Source organism: Panulirus ornatus, chromosome 57 (genome assembly GCF_036320965.1).
Source record: "Panulirus ornatus isolate Po-2019 chromosome 57, ASM3632096v1, whole genome shotgun sequence".
Taxonomy (NCBI): Eukaryota; Metazoa; Arthropoda; class Malacostraca; order Decapoda; family Palinuridae; genus Panulirus; species Panulirus ornatus.
Window position 1 is genome coordinate 17619013 of NC_092280.1, and position 21411 is coordinate 17640423.

Genomic DNA, 21411 nt, shown 5'->3' on the forward strand with positions numbered 1-21411 from the left:
ATAATGTTGTGCAGTGCATGGTCTGGTGTATAAAGAAGTTGAAGGGCATGAATTTGAGCATTAGTTGTCTGAATGATATTAAATACAACAGTAGCAGTATATCAGGGAAAATTTAGGGCGAATTAATGTAAAATTAGGTAAAACGCTTGTAAATAAATCACAAAACCTTTGAAAACCTCCCCCAACCTTTTTCCCAGATGCGACAAAGTACACACACATTGTACATACATTATATATATATATATATATATATATATATATATATATATATATATATATATATACACATAAGTGTTAGCAGACTCCTCCTGCACAAGGTTACATCACGAGTGAAAAGTTGTCATGAGTGAGGTTGTATCAGTGGAAAAAGTCTCTTCAAAGAACTTCTTATACCAAAGGAGTTCACATTTCCTTGCTTCTGTAAGTAGTGCATCCTAAGGCTGCAGGATCCTTTTGAGAGGTCTCGTAATGATTATCATCATTTATTTTCATACATGCTTTCTCTTTCCCACGTGAGCAAGATAGTGTCAAGAGAGAACTGAGCATTACAAGGAAAATTCCTTTTGTGGCTCCTAGCTCTGGTCCTTCTTTTGGACCTCTCTAAAGGAAAGATGAATTCCTTATGAGTAAAATGATCTTTACCAGGATTGTAATTTTAGTGATACAGCCTCATCAAAGGTGACTTTTCATTCACAGAGTAACCTCCAGCAAAGGAAGTCTGGCAACACACACACACACACATACATATGTATATATATATATATATTTTTTTTTCATACTATTCGCCATTTCCCGCGATAGCGAGGTAGCGTTAAGAACAGAGGACTGGGCCTTTTTTGGAATATCCTCACCTGGTCCCCTCTGTTCCTTCTTTTGGAAAAAAAAAAAAGAAAATGAAAGAAATGGCCCAACCCACCCCCATACACATGTATATACATACGTCCACACATGCAAATATACATACCTATACATCTCAACGTATACATATGTATACACACACAGACATATACATATACATATATGCTGTTTTATATTATTTCTTTATTATTATACTTTGTTGCTGTCTCCCGCGTTGACGAGGTAGCGCAAGGAAACAGACGAAAGAATGGCCCAACCCACCCACATACACATGTATATACATACATGTCCACATACGCACATATACATACCTATACATCTCAATGTATACATATATATACACACACACAGACATACACATATACACATGTACATAATTCATACTGTCTGCCCTTATGCATTCCCGTCGCCACCCCACCACACATGAAATGACAACCCCCTCCCCCCGCATGTGTGCGAGGTAGGGCTAGGAAAAGACAAGGGCCACATTCGTTCACACTCAGTCTCTAGGTGTCATGTATAATGCACCGAAACCACAGCTCCCTTTCCACATTCAGGCCCCACAGAACTTTCCATGGTTTACCCCAGACACTTCACATGCCCTGGTTCAATCCATTGACAGCACGTCGATCCCGGTATACCGCATCGTTTCAGTTCACTCTATTCCTTGCACGCCTTTCACCCTCCTGCATGTTCAGGCCCCAATCACTCAAAATCTTTTTCGCTCCATCTTTCCACCTCCAATTTGGTCTTCCACTTCTCCTCGTTCCCTCCACCTCTGACACATATATCCTCTTTGTCAATCTTTCTTCACTCATTCTCTCCATGTGACCAAACCATTTCAAAACACCCTCCTCTGCTCTCTCAACCACACTTTTTATTTCCACACATCTCTCTTACTCTTTCATTACTTACTCGATCAAACCACCTCATACCACATATTGTCCTCAAACATCTCATTTCCAGCATATCCACCCTCCTCCGCACAACTCTATCTATAGCCCACGCCTCGCAACCATATAACATTGTTGGAACCACTATTCCTTCAAACATAGATTAAGTTCTCGACTTCCACACATTTTTCAACGCTCCCAGAACTTTCGCCCCTTCCCCCACCCTATGATTCACTTCTGCTTCTATGGTTCCATCCACTGCCAAATCCACTCTCAGATATCTAAAACACTTCACTTCCTCCAGTTTTTCTCCATTCAAACTTACCTCCCAATTGACTTGTCCCTCAACCCTACTGTACCTAATAACCTTGCTCTTATTCATGTTTACTCTCAGCTTTCTTCTTTCACACACACTTTACCAAACTCAGTCACCAGCTTCTGCAGTTTCTTACCCGAATCAGCCACCAGCACTGTATCATCAGCGAACAACAACTGACTCGCTTCCCAAGCTCTCTCATCCACAGCAGACCGCATACTTGCCCCTCTTTCCAAAACTCTTGCATTCACCTCCCTAACAACCCCATCTATAAACAAATTTAACAACCATGGAGACATCACACACCCCTGCTGCAAACCAAAATTCACTGAGAACCAATCACTTTCCTCTCTTTCTACACGTACTCATGCCTTACATCCTCGATAAAAACTTTTCACTGCTTCTAACAACGTACCTCCACACCATATATTCTTAATACCTCTATCAACTCTATCATATGCCTTCTCCAGATCCATAAATGCTACATACAAATCCATTTGCTTTTCTAAGTATTTCTCACATACATTTTTCAAAGCAAACACTTGATCCACACATCCTCTACCACTTCTACACCTCCCTAACAACCCCATCTATAAACAAATTTAACAACAATGGAGACATCACACACCCCTGCTGCAAACCAACATTCACTGAGGACCAATCACTTTCCTCTTTCTACACGTACACATGTCTTACATCCTCGATAAAAACTTTTCACTGCTTCTAACAACTTACCTCCCACACCATATATTGTTAATACCTCTATCAACTCTATGATATGCCTTCTCCAGATCCATAGATGCTACATACAAATCCATTGGCTTTTCTAAGTATTTCTCACATACATTTTTCAAAGCAAACACCTGATCCACACATCCTCTACCACTTCTGAAACTTGTTCACTGCTTCACACATTAATGAGGTAGCACCAAGAAATAACATTCTCCTTTCCACAACTAGGCCCCACACACCTTTCTGTAGTTTCCCTTGGCTGTTTCTTTGGCCCTGGTTCAGTCTACTGACAGCACTTAACTTCCTGTATATCGCATTGCTCTAATTCACTCTTTCACCGTTGTACATGTTCAGGCCCCAGTCACTTAAAACCTCATTTACTCCATCCTTTCATCTCCACTTCAGTCTCCCCACCCCCCTCTATTTGTCCCCTCCACTTTTGTTGTACCCTCATTGTCAACCTCTCCTCACTCTTTCACTCCATATGTCCAAACCATTCCCGTGCACCCTTTTCAGCTTTTTCAACCATACTTTTCTTGTTTTTGCACTTTTCTGTAACCCTATCATTTGTTACATGAACATCCCCCCTGACACCACTCATTATCCTCAAACATTTCTTTCTTAATGCATTTGTATCCTCATTGTCAACCTCTCCTCACTCTTTCACTCCATATGTCCAAACCATTCCAGTGCACCCTTTTCAGCTTTCGCAACCATACTTTTCTTGTTTTTGCACTTTTCTGTAACCCTATCATTTGTTACATGAATGTCCCTCCTGATGCAACTCATTATCCTGAAACATTTCTTTCCTAACACATCAACCTTCTTTCATATTTCTGATCTATGACACATACCTTTCACTGTCAGGACTATTATACTTTCAAACACCCTCCCAGATTGTCACCTCTTTCCACACTTTTCACCCTCTACTCATTTCAGCTCCCATGGTTCTGTTTACTGCCATGTCCACTCCCAGTTATCAAAAACACTTCACTTCCTCCAAGTTTGACCATTCAAACTCTGGTGATGAACTTAATTAATAACTTGGCTTTTATTCATACTTACTCTCAACTTTCTCCTTTCACACTATCTCAACTCAGAAACCACCTATTGCTCCTTCTCACTTGAATCTGCCACCAATGCCATATCATTAGTAGAAAGTAACTGACTCACCTCCCAGGTCTTCCCACCCTTGACAGATTGCAGACCTGTCCCTTTCTCCAAAAATTTTGCATTCACATTCATCATCACCTCCTTCAAATACAGATTATACAGCCATGATGACATTACACACCCCTGCCATATACCCACCATCACCTACTCACCCTTTTCTCTTAGTGTTGCATAAATTTGATCCTGTAGAAGCTGTTTGTGAAAACCCTTCATAAATCATATATTGCTCATTTATGGGGCTGGACTCCACCTGTTAATATTCAAAGTGCGAGTGAGAAGTCACCTTTAGCAAGGCTGTGTCATCACCAGTGGTTGGAGAGAAGTTCAGTCTTGTCAAGGACCTTCTTACTTTAAAGAAATCCATCATTTTCTTGCTTCGAGATGGAGTGCTGCCTCAAAGCTGCAGGGACCTTATAAAGGCAGTTCTGATGTTGTAAAGTAATTATACTAATAATGATGATAATAATAAATAATGATAATTATAATAGTAAATAATAATTACAATAAATAATAATAAAATAATGTTTATCATTTACATTGGTCACTGAAGTGTAAATTTGTGTCATACTGCAAATGTAACATTAATTTGTTCATGACTGGTTTCATTTTTCTCAAAAGATGAAAAAGTGCTCATGAAATTGTGCTTTAGTTTGCAGATGAGGATGAGGATGAAGAGGAACAGATGCACGAGCGCAAGAAGCTGAAACCATCTTCAACCGGAACAGGTCTCATCTCTTTGCTTCCTGAACCCAAACAAGTATATGTTAAGGAAGCAAAACGTTCTCTTGTACCTCACATCCTTACTAAAAGGCCAGTACCAGCCCAGAAGCCTCCCAAGACTAAACCAGTGACAGAGGATATAACTCATGTTGATGAAAATTATTCTGATGAAGACGAAGACACTGCACAATCCCCAGATTTCTTTTCACTGTCAGAATCCCCATCTCATATTAGTACTACAAATAAGTTTTCTGAAAAAATTGTCAATGTATTAGAAGTAGAGCCCACTAGTAGGATACCTCCAGTGACACAGATTGTTACAGAACACAAGAATGTACCTGAAGAACCTGCTGCATTTTCTGAGAGCACTCTAAATAATCCCCAGCAATATCCTGCTGTACAAATGCAGGAAGTATTTCAGCCACCACAAAGCAGTGAGATCTCTTTGGAAAGCCACTGTGCTATTGATGAAGAGGCAATGCTCAGACTTGCTGGTAAGCGACGAGGGAAAGGTGAAGTCATCAACATCATAGATGTTAGTGCTGATGATGCTTTGCTTACACGTGATGAATGGATGACAAAGGCTTTGTCTGAGGAGAAGCCTACTCAAGGCTTCAGCAAAAAGAGGGAAGGTTTACCAACACAGAAACAGAAGCAAAAGCACCAAATTACTTACCTTGCTCATCAAGCTAAAGAACGGGAACTTGAGCTTAAAAATAACTGGGCTCAGAATCGTATGACAAAAATGCAAACACAAGCAAAGTATGGATTTTAAAAATGTGTTTCCTTTAAACTGAAATTAGTACATGTGTCAAACACAGTTTGCCTTTGGTTATTTGATTATATATATATATACAGTAATATAGTCTTCTGTATTGTTTCTTGCAGAAAAATGTACTCAGAATTTGTACCCCAGTTCTCAAAGATCTGAGTTGTTTCCATAATTTCAATATACGTATTTAAAGTACAGAATGATCAATTTAAGTAAATGTTGGCATTGTTTTTCTGTATATGTGTACCATAATTAAGAGTATACATTAATATTGCTTCTCATTCCTTGTATGTTTCACCTTGAAATTGTATGCTACTCTCTCCTTTTTGTAAATATGAAGCAAAAGTAAGCATCTTCTGATGGACTTCTTAAAAAGAATAAACTGATATTTTCAAAGTGCATATTTTTGATGGTCTCATAATATAAATGTTACAGTACAGTATTTCCCATCTTTAACATGAAAACTTGTTCAAATAATAGTTATAATGATGGTTTTATTGTATATGGTTGTCATGTAGTAATTTGATATGTCCCTAGAACTCTCAATACATTAAGTATTTTTCCTAGTAAAATTGTAAGCTTTTTTTAAGAGGAAATATATGACTTAAATTATAGAATTTAATTTCTATGGTTTGTTCCCTTATTGTGGTGAGGCTGTATACATTTCATCATCAATATGCAAGAGAGCAAGAAATTTAAGGTGTTAAGGAGTACTACCTTCATGTATCTCCTAGCATACTGAAATAGGTGACAAAGAGGGTCAAGACTGTATGTGTGTGTGTTTGGTTGGGGGATGGGTGGGATCATTTCTTCTTTTCTTATGACTTTCCAGTATAAGAAATAGTGGAAGAACTGATTGAGGATTTTTCCTCTTAAGACTCAGTAATTTTTTTATTGCATATGTTGATATGTATATGTATATGCATGTATGAGTAATTATGAACATATATATTTTCATTTCTTTCAAACTATTTGCCATTTCTCGCGTTAGCGAGGTAGCGTTAAGAACAGAGAACTGGGCCTTTGAGGGAATATCCTCACCTGGCCCCCTTCTCTGTTCCTTCTTTTGGAAAATTAAAGAAAAAATAATGAGAGGGGAGGATTTCCAGCCCCCGCTCCCTCCCCTTTTAGTCACCTTCTACGACATGCAGGGAATACGTGGGAAGTATTCTTTCTCCCCTATCCCCAGGGATAACATTTATATTATTTTTATTATACTTTGTCGCTGTCTCCCGCGTTTGCGAGGTAGCGCAAGGAAACAGATGAAAGAATGCCCCCCCCCCATACACATGTCCACACACACAAATATACATACCTATACATCTCAACGTATACATATATATACACACACAGACATATACATATATACACATGTACATAATTCATACTGTCTGCCCTTATTCATTCCCATCGCCACCTCCCCATACATGAAAGAACAACCCCCTCCCCCGTTCATGTATGCGAGGTAGCACTAGGAAAAAACAACAAAGGCCCCATTCGTTCACACTCAGTCTCTAGCTGTCATGTAATAATGCACCGAAACCACAGCTCCCTTTCCACATCCAGGCCCATATATATATTTATATATTTATTTATTTTGCTTTGTCGCTGTCTCCTGCGTTAGCGAGGTAGTGCAAGGAAACAGACGAAAGAATGGCCCAACCCACCCACATACATATGTATATACATACACGTCCACACACGGAAATATACATACCTATACATCTCATTGCATACATATATATACACACACAGACATATGCATATATACACGTACTTAATTCATACTGTCTGCCTTTATTTATTCCCATCACCACCTCGCCACACATGGAATAACAACCCCCTCCCCCCTCATGTGTGCAAGGTAGCTCTAGGAAAAGACAACAAAGGCCCCATTCGTTCACACTCAGTCTCTAGATGTCATGTAATAATGCACCGAAACCACAGCTCCCTTTCCACATCCAGGCCCATATATATATTTATCTATTCATTTATTTTGCTTTGTTGCTGTCTCCCGCGTTAGCGAGGCAACACAAGGAAACAGACGAAAGAATGGCCCAACCCACACACATACACATGTACATACATACACGTCCACACATGCAAATATACATACCTATACATCTCAAAAAAAAGTACACATATACACACACAGACATATACATATATACACATGTACATAAATCATACTGTCTGCCTTTATTCATTCCCATCGCCACCTTGCCACACATGGAATAACAACCCCCTCCCCCCTCATGTGTGCGAGGTAGCGCTAGGAAAAGACAACAAAGGACACATTCGCTCACACTCAGTCTCTAGCTGTCATGTAATAATGCACCGAAACCACAGCTCCCTTTCCACATCCAGGCCCCACAGAACTTTCCATGGTTTACCCCAGACGCTTCACATGCCCTGGTTCAATCCATTGACAGCATGTCGACCCCGGTATACCACATCGTTCCAATTCACTCTATTCCTTGCACGCCTTTCACCCTCCTGCATGTTCAGGCTCCAATCACTCAAAATCTTTTTCACTCCATCTTTCCACCTCCAATTTGGTCTTCCACTTCTCGTTCCCTCCACCTCTGACACATATATCCTCTTGGTCAATATTTCCTCACTCATTCGCTCCATGTGACCAAACCATTTCAAAACACCCTCTTCTGCTCTCTCAACCACACTCTTTTTATTTCCACACATCTCTCTTACCCTTACATTACTTACTCGATCAAACCACCTCACACCACATATTGTCCTCAAACATCTTATTTCCAGCACATCCACCCTCCTGCGCACAACTCTATCCATAGCCCACGCCTCGCAACCATACAACATTGCTGGAACCACTATTCCTTCATACATACCCATTTTTGCTTTATGAGATAATGTTCTCGACTTCCAAACATTCTTCAGCGCTCCCAGAATTTTCGCCCCCTCCCCCACCTTATGATTCACTTCCGCTTCCATGGTTCCATCCACTGCCAGATCCACTCCCAGATATCTAAAACACTTTACTTCCTCCAGTTTTTCTCCATTCAAACTTACCTCCCAATTGACTTGACCCTCAACTCTACTGTACCTAATAACCTTGCTCTTATTCACATTTTCTCTTAACTTTCTTCTTTCACACACTTTACCAAACTCAGTCACCAGCTTCTGCAGTTTCTTACATGAATCAGCCACCAGCGCTGTATCGTCAGCGAACAACAACTGATTCACTTCCCAAGCTCTCTCATCCACAACAGACTGCATACTTGCCCCTCTTTCCAAAACTCTTGCAATTACCTCCCTAACAACCCCATCCATAAACAAATTAAACAACCATGGAGACATCACACATCCCTGCTGCAAACCTACATTCACTGAAAACCAATCACTTTCCTCTCTTCCTACACGTACACATGCCTTACATCCTCAATAAAAACTTTTCACTGCTTCTAACAACTTGCCTCCCACACCATATATTCTTAATACCTTCCACAGAGCATCTCTATCAACTCTATCATATGCCTTCTCCAGATCCATAAATGCTACATACAAATCCATTAACTTTTCTAAGTATTTCTCACATACATTCTTAGCCCCCTTCACTGAAGTTCCCATTTGCTCCCTTGTCTTACGCACTTTATTTACCTCCTTCCAAAACATCTTTTTATTCTCCCTAAAATTTAATGATACTCTCTCAACCCAACTCTCATTCGCCCTCTTTTTCACCTCTTGCACCTTTCTCTTGACCTCCTGCCTCTTTCTTTTATACATCTCCCACTCATTTGCATTTTTTCCTTGCAAAAATCGTCCAAATACCTCTCTCTTCTCTTTCACTAATAATCTTACTTCTTCATCCCACCACTCACTACCCTTTCTAATCAACCCACCTCCCACGCTTCTCATGCCACAAGTATCTTTTGCGCAAGCCATCACTGCTTCCGTAAATACATCCCATTCCTCCCCCACTCCCCTTACCTCCTTTGTTCTCACCTTTTCCCATTCTGTACTCAGTCTCTCCTGGTACTTCCTCACACAAGTCTCCTTCCCAAGCTCACTTACTCTCACCACTCTCTTCACCCCAACATTCTCTCCTCTTTTCTGAAAACCCATACAAATCTTCACCTTCACCTCCACAAGATAATGATCAGACATCCCTCCAGTTGCACCTCTCAGCACATTAACATCCAAAAGTTTCTCTTTTGCGCACCTATCAATTAACACTTAATCCATTAACGCTCTCTGGCCATCTCTCGTACTTACATACGTATACTTATGTATATCTCGCTTTTTGAACCAGGTATTCCCAATCACCAGTCCTTTTTCAGCACATAAATCTACAAGCTCTTCACCATTTCCATTTACAACACTGAACACCCCATGTATATCAATTATTCCCTCAACTGCCACATTACTCACCTTTGCATTCAAATCACCCATCACTATAACCCGGTCTTGTGCATCAAAACCACTAACACACTCATTCAGCTGCTCCCAAAACACTTGCCTCCCATGATCTTTCTTCTCATGCCCAGGTGCATATGCACCAATAATCATCCATCTCTCTCCATCAACTTTCAGTTTTACCCATGTCGATCTAGAATTTACTTTCTTACACTATCACATACTCCCACAACTCCTGTTTCAGGAGTAGTGCTACTCCTTCCCTTGCTCTTGTCCTCTCACTAACCCCTGACTACTCCCAAGACATTCCCAAACCACTCTTCCCCTTTACCCTTGAGCTTCGTTTCACTCAGAGCCAAAACATCCAGGTTCCTTTCCTCAAACATACTACCTGTCTCTCCTTTTTTCTCATCTTGGTTACATCCACACACATTTAGACACCCCAATCTGAGCCTTTGAGGAGGATGAGCACTCCCTGCGTGACTCCTTCTTCTGTTTCCCCTTTTAGAAAGTTAAAGTACAAAGAGGGGAGGGTTTCTGGACCCCCGCTCCCGTCCCCTTTAGTCGCCTTCTACGACACATGAGGAATGTGTGGGAAGTATTCTTTCTCCCCTATCCCCAGGGATAAAATATATATATATATATATATATATATATATATATATATATATTTTTTTTTTTTTGCTTTGTCGCTGTCTCCCGTGTTTGCGAGGTAGCGCAAGGAAACAGACGAAAGAAATGGCCCAACCCACCCCCATACACATGTATATACATACGTCCACACACGCAAATATACGTACCTACACAGCTTTCCAAGGTTTACCCCAGACGCTTCACATGCCCTGATTCAATCCACTGACAGCACGTCAACCCTGGTATACCACATTGATCCAATTCACTCTATTCCTTGCCCTCCTTTCACCCTCCTGCATGTTCAGGGCCCCGATCACACAAAATCTTTTTCACTCCATCTTTCCACCTCCAATCTGGTCTCCCACTTCTCCTCGTTCCCTCCACCTCCGACACATATATCCTCTTGGTCAATCTTTCCTCACTCATTCTCTCCATGTGCCCAAACCATTTCAAAACACCCTCTTCTGCTCTCTCAACCACGCTCTTTTTATTTCCACACATCTCTCTTACCCTTACGGTACTTACTCGATCAAACCACCTCACACCACACATTGTCCTCAAACATCTCATTTCCAACACATCCATCCTCCTGCGCACAACTCTATCCATAGCCCACGCCTCGCAACCATACAACATTGTTGGAACCACTATTCCTTCAAACATACCCATTTTTGCTTTCCGAGATAATGTTCTCGACTTCCACACATTCTTCAAGGCTCCCAGGATTTTCGCCCCCTCCCCCACCCTATGATCCACTTCCGCTTCCATGGTTCCATCCGCTGCCAGATCCACTCCCAGATGTCTAAAACACTTTACTTCCTCCAGTTTTTCTCCATTCAAACTTACCTCCCAATATATATATATATATATATATATATATATATATATATATATATATATATATATAGGGGATAGGGGACAAAGAATACTTCCCACGTATTCCCTGCGTGTCGTAAAAGGCGACTAAAAGGGGAGGGAGTGGGGGGCTGGAAATCCTCCCCTCTCGTTTTTTTTTTTTTTTTTTTTTTTTTTTCCCAAAAGAAGGAACAGAGAATTGGGCCAGGTGAGGGTATTCCCTCAAAGGCCCAGTCCTCTGTTCTTAACGCTACCTCGCTAATGCAGGAAATGGCGAACAGTTTGAAAGAAAGAAAGATATATATATATATATTTTATTTTGCTTTGTCGCTGTCTCCCGCGTTTGCGAGGTTGCGCAAGGAAACAGACAAAAGAAATGGCCCAACCCACCCCCATACACAATGTATACACACACACACGTCCACACATGCAAATATACATACCTATACATCTCAATGTACACATATATATACATACACAGACACATACATATATACCCATGCACACAATTCACACTGTCTGCCCCCATTCACTCCCATCGCCACCTCGCCACACATAGAATACCATCCCCCTTCCCCCTCATGTGTGCGAGGTAGCCCAAGGAAAAGACAACAAAGGCCCCATTCTTCACACTCAGCCCTCTAGCTGCAGAATAATGCCGAAACCACAGTTTCCCTTTTCCCACATCCAAGCCCCACCCCAACTTTCCAGGGTTTTAAACCCCAGACGCTTCACATGCCCTAAATTCAATCCACTGACAGCACGTCAACCCCGGTATACCACATCAAAATCCAATTCACTCTTTTCCCTTGCCCTCCTTTCACCCTCCGCATTTTCAGGCCCCGATCACACAAAATTTTTTTCACTCCCCTCTTTTCCCCCCTCCAATTTGGTCTCCCACTTCTCCCCCGTTCCCTCCACCCCGACATATATATCCTCTTGGGCAATCTTTTCCCCACTCATTCTCTCCATGGGCCCAAACCATTTCAAAACACCTCTTCTGCTCTCTCAACCACACTCTTTTTATTTCCACACATCTCTCTTACCCTTACATTACTTACTTGATCAAACCACCTCACACCACACATTGTCCTCAAACATCTCATTTCCAGCACATCCATCCTCCTGCGCACAACTCTATCCATAGCCCACGCCTCGCAACCATACAACATTGTTGAACCACTATTCCTTCAAACATACCCATTTTTGCTTTCCGAGATAATGTTCTCGACTTCCACACATTCTTCAAGGCTCCCAGGATTTTCGCCCCCTCCCCCACCCTATGATCCACTTCCGCTTCCATGGTTCCATCCGCTGCCAGATCCACTCCCAGATATCTAAAACACTTTACTTCCTCCAGTTTTTCTCCATTCAAACTTACCTCCCAATATATATATATATATATATATATATATATATATATAATATATATATAGGGGATAGGGGACAAAGAATACTTCCCACGTATTCCCTGCGTGTCGTAAAAGGCGACTAAAAGGGGAGGAGCGGGGGGCTGGAAATCCTCCCCTCTCGTTTTTTTTTTGTTTTTTTTTTTTTTTCCCCAAAAGAAGGAACAGAGAATTGGGCCAGGTGAGGGTATTCCCTCAAAGGCCCAGTCCTCTGTTCTTAACGCTACCTCGCTAATGCAGGAAATGGCGAACAGTTTGAAAGAAAGAAAGATATATATAATATATATATATATTTTATTTTGCTTTGTCGCTGTCTCCCGCGTTTGCGAGGTAGCGCAAGGAAACAGATGAAAGAATGGCCCAACCCCCCCCCCCCCCCATACACATGTATATACATACACGTCCACACACGGAAATATACATACCTATACATCTCAATGTACACATATATATACATACACAGACACATACATATATACCCAAGGCACACAATTCACACTGTCTGCCCCCATTCACTCCCATCGCCACCTCGCCACACATAGAATACCATCCCCCTTCCCCTCATGTGTGCGAGGTAGCACTAGGAAAAGACAACAAAGGCCCCATTCTTTCAACACTACAGTCTCTAGCTGCCACGCAATAATGCCTGAAACCACAGCTCCCTTTCCACATCCAAGCCCCACACAACTTTCCATGGTTTACCCCAGACGCTTCACATGCCCTGATTCAATCCACTGACAGCACGTCAACCCCGGTATACCACATCGTTCCAATTCACTCTATTCCTTGCCCTCCTTTCACCCTCCTGCATGTTCAGGCCCCGATCACACAAAATCTTTTTCACTCCATCTTTCCACCTCCAATTTGGTCTCCCACTTCTCCTCGTTCCCTCCACCTCCGACACATATATCCTCTTGGTCAATCTTTCCTCACTCATTCACTCCATGTGCCCAAACCATTTCAAAACACCCTCTTCTGCTCTCTCAACCACGCTCTTTTTATTTCCACACATCTCTCTTACCCTTACATTACTTACTTGATCAAACCACCTCACACCACACATTGTCCTCAAACATCTCATTTCCAGCACATCCACCCTCCTGCGCACAACTCTATCCATAGCCCACGCCTCACAACCATACAACATTGTTGGAACCACTATTCCTTCAAACATACCCATTTTTGCTTTCCGAGATAATGTTCTCGACTTCCACACATTCTTCAAGGCTCCCAGGATTTTCGCCCCCTCCCCCACCCTATGATTCACTTCCGCTTCCATGGTTCCATCCGCTGCCAGATCCACTCCCAGATATCTAAAACACTTACTTCCTCCAGTTTTTCTCCATTCAAACTAACCTCCCAATTGACTTGACCCTCAACCTACTGTACCTAATAACCTGCTCTTATTCACATTTACTCCTTAACTTTCTTCTTTCACACACTTTACCAAACTCAGTCACCAGCTTCTGCAGTTTCTTACATGAATCAGCCACCAGCGCTGTATCGTCAGCGAACAACAACTGATTCACTTCCCAAGCTCTCTCATCCACAACAGACTGCATACTTGCCCCTCTTTCCAAAACTCTTGCAATTACCTTCCCTAACACCCCATCATAAAAGTGTGATTACCCCAATTCAGAATCGCCATCCCAATAACAACCCATCAATTATCACACTCGTCCTACACAAATTAAACAACCTGGAGACATCACACACCCCTGCCGCAAACCTACATTCACTGAAAACCAATCACTTTCCTCTCTTCCTACACGTACACATGCCTTACATCCTCGATAAAAACTTTTCACTGCTTCTAACAACTTGCCTCCCACACCATATATTCTTAATACCTTCCACAGAGCATCTCTATCAACTCTATCATATGCCTTCTCCAGATCCATAAATGCTACATACAAATCCATTAACTTTTCTAAGTATTTCTCACATACATTCTTAGCCCCCTTCACTGAAGTTCCCATTTGCTCCCTTGTCTTACGCACTTTATTTAACCTCCTCCAAAACATCTTTTTATTCTCCCTAAAATTTAATGATACTCTCTCAACCCAACTCTCATTCGCCCTCTTTTTCACCTCTTGCACCTTTCTCTTGACCTCCTGCCTCTTTCTTTTATACATCTCCCACTCATTTGCATTTTTTCCTTGCAAAAATCGTCCAAATACCTCTCTCTTCTCTTCACTAATAATCTTACTTCTTCATCCCACCACTCACTACCCTTTCTAATCAACCCACCTCCCACACTTCTCATGCCACAAGTATCTTTTGCGCAAGCCATCACTGCTTCCCTAAATACATCCCATTCCTCCCCCACTCCCCTTACCTCCTTTGTTCTCACCTTTTCCATTCTGTACTCAGTCTCTCCTGGTACTATTCCTCACACAAGTCTCCTTCCCAAGCTCACTTACTCTCACCACTCTCTTCACCCCAACATTCTCTCCTCTTTTCTGAAAACCCATACAAATCTTCACCTTCACCTCCACAAGATAATGATCAGACATCCCTCTAGTTGCACCTCTCAGCACATTAACATCCAAAAGTTTCTCTTTTGCGCACCTATCAATTAACACTTAATCCATTAACGCTCTCTGGCCATCTCTCGTACTTACATACGTATACTTATGTATATCTCGCTTTTTGAACCAGGTATTCCCAATCACCAGTCCTTTTCAGCACATAAATCTACAAGCTCTTCACCATTTCCATTTACAACACTGAACACCCCATGTATATCAATTATTCCCTCAACTGCCACATTACTCACCTTTGCATTCAAATCACCCATCACTATAACCCGGTCTTGTGCATCAAAACCACTAACACACTCATTCAGCTGCTCCCAAAACACTTGCCTCCCATGATCTTTCTTCTCATGCCCAGGTTGCATATGCACCAATAATCATCCATCTCTCTCCATCAACTTTCAGTTTTACCCATGTCAATCTAGAATTTACTTTCTTACACTATCACATACTCCACAACTCCTGTTTCAGGAGTAGTGCTACTCCTTCCCTTGCTCTTGTCCTCTCACTAACCCCTGACTACTCCCAAGACATTCCCAAACCACTCTTCCCCTTTACCCTTGAGCTTCGTTTTCACTCAGAGCCAAAACATCCAGGTTCCTTTCCTCAAACATACTACCTATCTCTCCTTTTTTCTCATCTTGGTTACATCCACACACATTTAGACACCCCAATCTGAGCCTTTGAAGAGGATGAGCACTCCCTGCGTGACTCCTTCTTCTGTTTCCCCTTTTAGAAAGTTAAAGTACAAAGAGGGGAGGGTTTCTGGACCCCCGCACCCGTCCCCTTTAGTCGCCTTCTACGACACATGAGGAATGTGTGGGAAGTATTCTTTCTCCCCTATCCCCAGGGATAAAATATATATATATATAATATATATATAATATATATATATATATATATATATATATATATATATATATATATATATATAAATATATATATATATTTTTTTTTTTTGCTTTGTCGCTGTCTCCCGCGTTTGCGAGGTAGCGCAAGGAAACAGACGAAAGAATGGCCCAACCCACCCCCATACACATGTATATACATACGTCCACACACGCAAATATACGTACCTACACAGCTTTCCAAGTTTACCCCAGACGCTTCACATGCCCTGATTCAATCCACTGACAGCACGTCAACCCTGGTATACCACATTGATCCAATTCACTCTATTCCTTGCCCTCCTTTCACCCTCCTGCATGTTCAGGCCCCGATCACACAAAATCTTTTTCACTCCATCTTTCCACCTCCAATCTGTCTCCCACTTCTCCTCGTTCCCTCCACCTCCGACACATATATCCTCTTGGTCAATCTTTCCTCACTCATTCTCTCCATGTGCCCAAACCATTTCAAAACACCCTCTTCTGCTCTCTCAACCACACTCTTTTTATTTCCACACATCTCTCTTACCCTTACATTACTTACTCGATCAAACCACCTCACACCACACATTGTCCTCAAACATCTCATTTCCAACACATCCATCCTCCTGCGCACAACTCTATCCATAGCCCACGCCTCGCAACCATACAACATTGTTGGAACCACTATTCCTTCAAACATACCCATTTTTGCTTTCCGAGATAATGTTCTCGACTTCCACACATTCTTCAAGGCTCCCAGGATTTTCGCCCCCTCCCCCACCCTATGATCACTTCCGCTTCCATGGTTCCATCCGCTGCCAGATCCACTCCCAGATATCTAAAACACTTAACTTCCTCCAGTTTTTCTCCATTCAAACTTACCTCCCAATATATATATATATATATATATATATATATAAATATATATATATAATATATATATAGGGGATAGGGGACAAAGAATACTTCCCACGTATTCCTGCGTGTCCGTAAAAGGCGACAAAAAGGGAGGGAGCGGGGGGCTGGAAATCCTCCCCTCTCGTTTTTTTTTTTTTTTTTTTTTTTTTCCCCAAAAGAAGGAACAGAGAATTGGCCAGGTGAGGGTATTCCCTCAAAGGCCCAGTCCTCTGTTCTTAACGCTACCTCGCTAATGCAGGAAATGGCGAACAGTTTGAAAGAAAGAAAGATATATATAAATAATTTTATTTTGCTTTGTTGCTGTCTCCCGCGTTAGCGAGGCAACACAAGGAAACAGACGAAAGAATGGCCCAACCCACACACATACACATGTATATACATACACGTCCACACATGCAAATATACATACCTATACATCTCAAAAAAAAGTACACATATACACACAGACATATACATATATACACATGTACATAAATCATACTGTCTGCCTTTATTCATTCCCATCGCCACCTTGCCACACATGGAATAACAACCCCCTCCCCCCTCATGTGTGCGAGGTAGCGCTAGGAAAAGACAACAAAGGCCACATTCGCTCACACTCAGTCTCTAGCTGTCATGTAATAATGCACCGAAACCACAGCTCCCTTTCCACATCCAGGCCCCACAGAACTTTCCATGGTTTACCCCAGACGCTTCACATGCCCTGGTTCAATCCATTGACAGCATGTCGACCCCGGTATACCACATCGTTCCAATTCACTCTATTCCTTGCACGCCTTTCACCCTCCTGCATGTTCAGGCTCCAATCACTCAAAATCTTTTTCACTCCATCTTTCCACCTCCAATTTGGTCTTCCACTTCTCGTTCCCTCCACCTCTGACACATATATCCTCTTGGTCAATATTTCCTCACTCATTCACTCCATGTGACCAAACCATTTCAAAACACCCTCTTCTGCTCTCTCAACCACACTCTTTTTATTTCCACACATCTCTCTTACCCTTACATTACTTACTCGATCAAACCACCTCACACCACATATTGTCCTCAAACATCTTATTTCCAGCACATCCAACCTCCTGCGCACAACTCTATCCATAGCCCACGCCTCGCAACCATACAACATTGCTGGAACCACTATTCCTTCATACATACCCATTTTTGCTTTATGAGATAATGTTCTCGACTTCCAAACATTCTTCAGCGCTCCCAGAATTTTCGCCCCCTCCCCCACCTTATGATTCACTTCCGCTTCCATGGTTCCATCCGCTGCCAGATCCACTCCCAGATATCTAAAACACTTAACTTCCTCCAGTTTTTCTCCATTCAAACTTACCTCCCAATTGACTTGTCCCTCAACCCTACTGTACCTAATAACCTTGCTCTTATTCACATTTTCTCTTAAATTTCTTCTTTCACACACTTTACCAAACTCAGTCACCAGCTTCTGCAGTTTCTTACATGAATCAGCCACCAGCGCTGTATCGTCAGCGAACAACAACTGATTCACTTCCCAAGCTCTCTCATCCACAACAGACTGCATACTTGCCCCTCTTTCCAAAACTCTTGCAATTACCTCCCTAACAACCCCATCCATAAACAAATTAAACAACCATGGAGACATCACACACCCCTGCCGCAAACCTACATTCACTGAAAACCAATCACTTTCCTCTCTTCCTACACGTACACATGCCTTACATCCTCAATAAAAACTTTTCACTGCTTCTAACAACTTGCCTCCCACACCATATATTCTTAATACCTTCCACAGAGCATCTCTATCAACTCTATCATATGCCTTCTCCAGATCCATAAATGCTACATACAAATCCATTAACTTTTCTAAGTATTTCTCACATACATTCTTAGCCCCCTTCACTGAAGTTCCCATTTGCTCCCTTGTCTTACGCACTTTATTTACCTCCTTCCAAAACATCTTTTTATTCTCCCTAAAATTTAATGATACTCTCTCAACCCAACTCTCATTCGCCCTCTTTTTCACCTCTTGCACCTTTCTCTTGACCTCCTGCCTCTTTCTTTTATACATCTCCCACTCATTTGCATTTTTTCCTTGCAAAAATCGTCCAAATACCTCTCTCTTCTCTTTCACTAATAATCTTACTTCTTCATCCCACCACTCACTACCCTTTCTAATCAACCCACCTCCCACACTTCTCATGCCACAAGTATCTTTTGCGCAAGCCATCACTGCTTCCCTAAATACATCCCATTCCTCCCCCACTCCCCTTACCTCCTTTGTTCTCACCTTTTTCCATTCTGTACTCAGTCTCTCCTGGTACTTCCTCACACAAGTCTCCTTCCCAAGCTCACTTACTCTCACCACTCTCTTCACCCCAACATTCTCTCCTCTTTTCTGAAAACCCATACAAATCTTCACCTTCACCTCCACAAGATAATGATCAGACATCCCTCTAGTTGCACCTCTCAGCACATTAACATCCAAAAGTTTCTCTTTTGCGCACCTATCAATTAACACTTAATCCATTAACGCTCTCTGGCCATCTCTCGTACTTACATACGTATACTTATGTATATCTCGCTTTTTGAACCAGGTATTCCCAATCACCAGTCCTTTTTCAGCACATAAATCTACAAGCTCTTCACCATTTCCATTTACAACACTGAACACCCCATGTATATCAATTATTCCCTCAACTGCCACATTACTCACCTTTGCATTCAAATCACCCATCACTATAACCCGGTCTTGTGCATCAAAACCACTAACACACTCATTCAGCTGCTCCCAAAACACTTGCCTCCCATGATCTTTCTTCTCATGCCCAGGTGCATATGCACCAATAATCATCCATCTCTCTCCATCAACTTTCAGTTTTACCCATGTCAATCTAGAATTTACTTTCTTACACTATCACATACTCCCACAACTCCTGTTTCAGGAGTAGTGCTACTCCTTCCCTTGCTCTTGTCCTCTCACTAACCCCTGACTACTCCCAAAACATTCCCAAACCACTCTTCCCCTTTACCCTTGAGCTTCGTTTCACTCAGAGCCAAAACATCCAGGTTCCTTTCCTCAAACATACTACCTATCTCTCCTTTTTTCTCATCTTGGTTACATCCACACACATTTAGACACCCCAATCTGAGCTTTTGAGGAGGATGAGCACTCCCTGCGTGACTCCTTCTTCTGTTTCCCCTTTTAGAAAGTTAAAGTACAAAGAGGGGAGGGTTTCTGGACCCCCGCTCCCGTCCCCTTTAGTCGCCTTCTACGACACATGAGGAATGTGTGGGAAGTATTCTTTCTCCCCTATCCCCAGGGATAAAATATATATATATATATATATATATATATATATATATATATATATATATATATATATATATAATATATATATATATTTTTTTTTTTTGCTTTGTCGCTGTCTCCCGTGTTTGCGAGGTAGCGCAAGGAAACAGACGAAAGAAATGGCCCAACCCACCCCCATACACATGTATATACATACGTCCACACACGCAAATATACGTACCTACACAGCTTTCCAAGGTTTACCCCAGACGCTTCACATGCCCTGATTCAATCCACTGACAGCACGTCAACCCTGGTATACCACATTGATCCAATTCACTCTATTCCTTGCCCTCCTTTCACCCTCCTGCATGTTCAGGCCCCGATCACACAAAATCTTTTTCACTCCATCTTTCCACCTCCAATCTGGTCTCCCACTTCTCCTCGTTCCCTCCACCTCCGACACATATATCCTCTTGGTCAATCTTTCCTCACTCATTCTCTCCATGTGCCCAAACCATTTCAAAACACCCTCTTCTGCTCTCTCAACCACGCTCTTTTTATTTCCACACATCTCTCTTACCCTTACGGTACTTACTCGATCAAACCACCTCACACCACACATTGTCCTCAAACATCTCATTTCCAACACATCCATCCTCCTGCGCACAACTCTATCCATAGCCCACGCCTCGCAACCATACAACATTGTTGGAACCACTATTCCTTCAAACATACCCATTTTTGCTTTCCGAGATAATGTTCTCGACTTCCACACATTCTTCAAGGCTCCCAGGATTTTCGCCCCCTCCCCCACCCTATGATCCACTTCCGCTTCCATGGTTCCATCCGCTGCCAGATCCACTCCCAGATATCTAAAACACTTTACTTCCTCCAGTTTTTCTCCATTCAAACTTACCTCCCAATATATATATATATATATATATATATATATATATATATATATATATATAGGGGATAGGGGACAAAGAATACTTCCCACGTATTCCCTGCGTGTCGTAAAAGGCGACTAAAAGGGGAGGGAGCGGGGGGCTGGAAATCCTCC

At 42.0% G+C, this 21411-nt stretch overlaps 1 protein-coding gene across 1 annotated transcript in view; it reads left to right on the plus strand.

The window, feature by feature from the left end:
• LOC139766199 (proline-rich protein PRCC) overlaps positions 1–6081 on the plus strand; it is a 6836-nt gene extending 755 nt beyond the window's left edge. The window contains exon 2 of the mRNA XM_071694483.1: positions 4622–6081. Within this exon, the coding sequence (XP_071550584.1) occupies positions 4622–5467 (846 nt within the window). The 3' untranslated portion in view covers positions 5468–6081. The remainder of the gene's footprint in view (positions 1–4621) is intronic.
• Positions 6082–21411: the final 15330 nt, after the last annotated feature.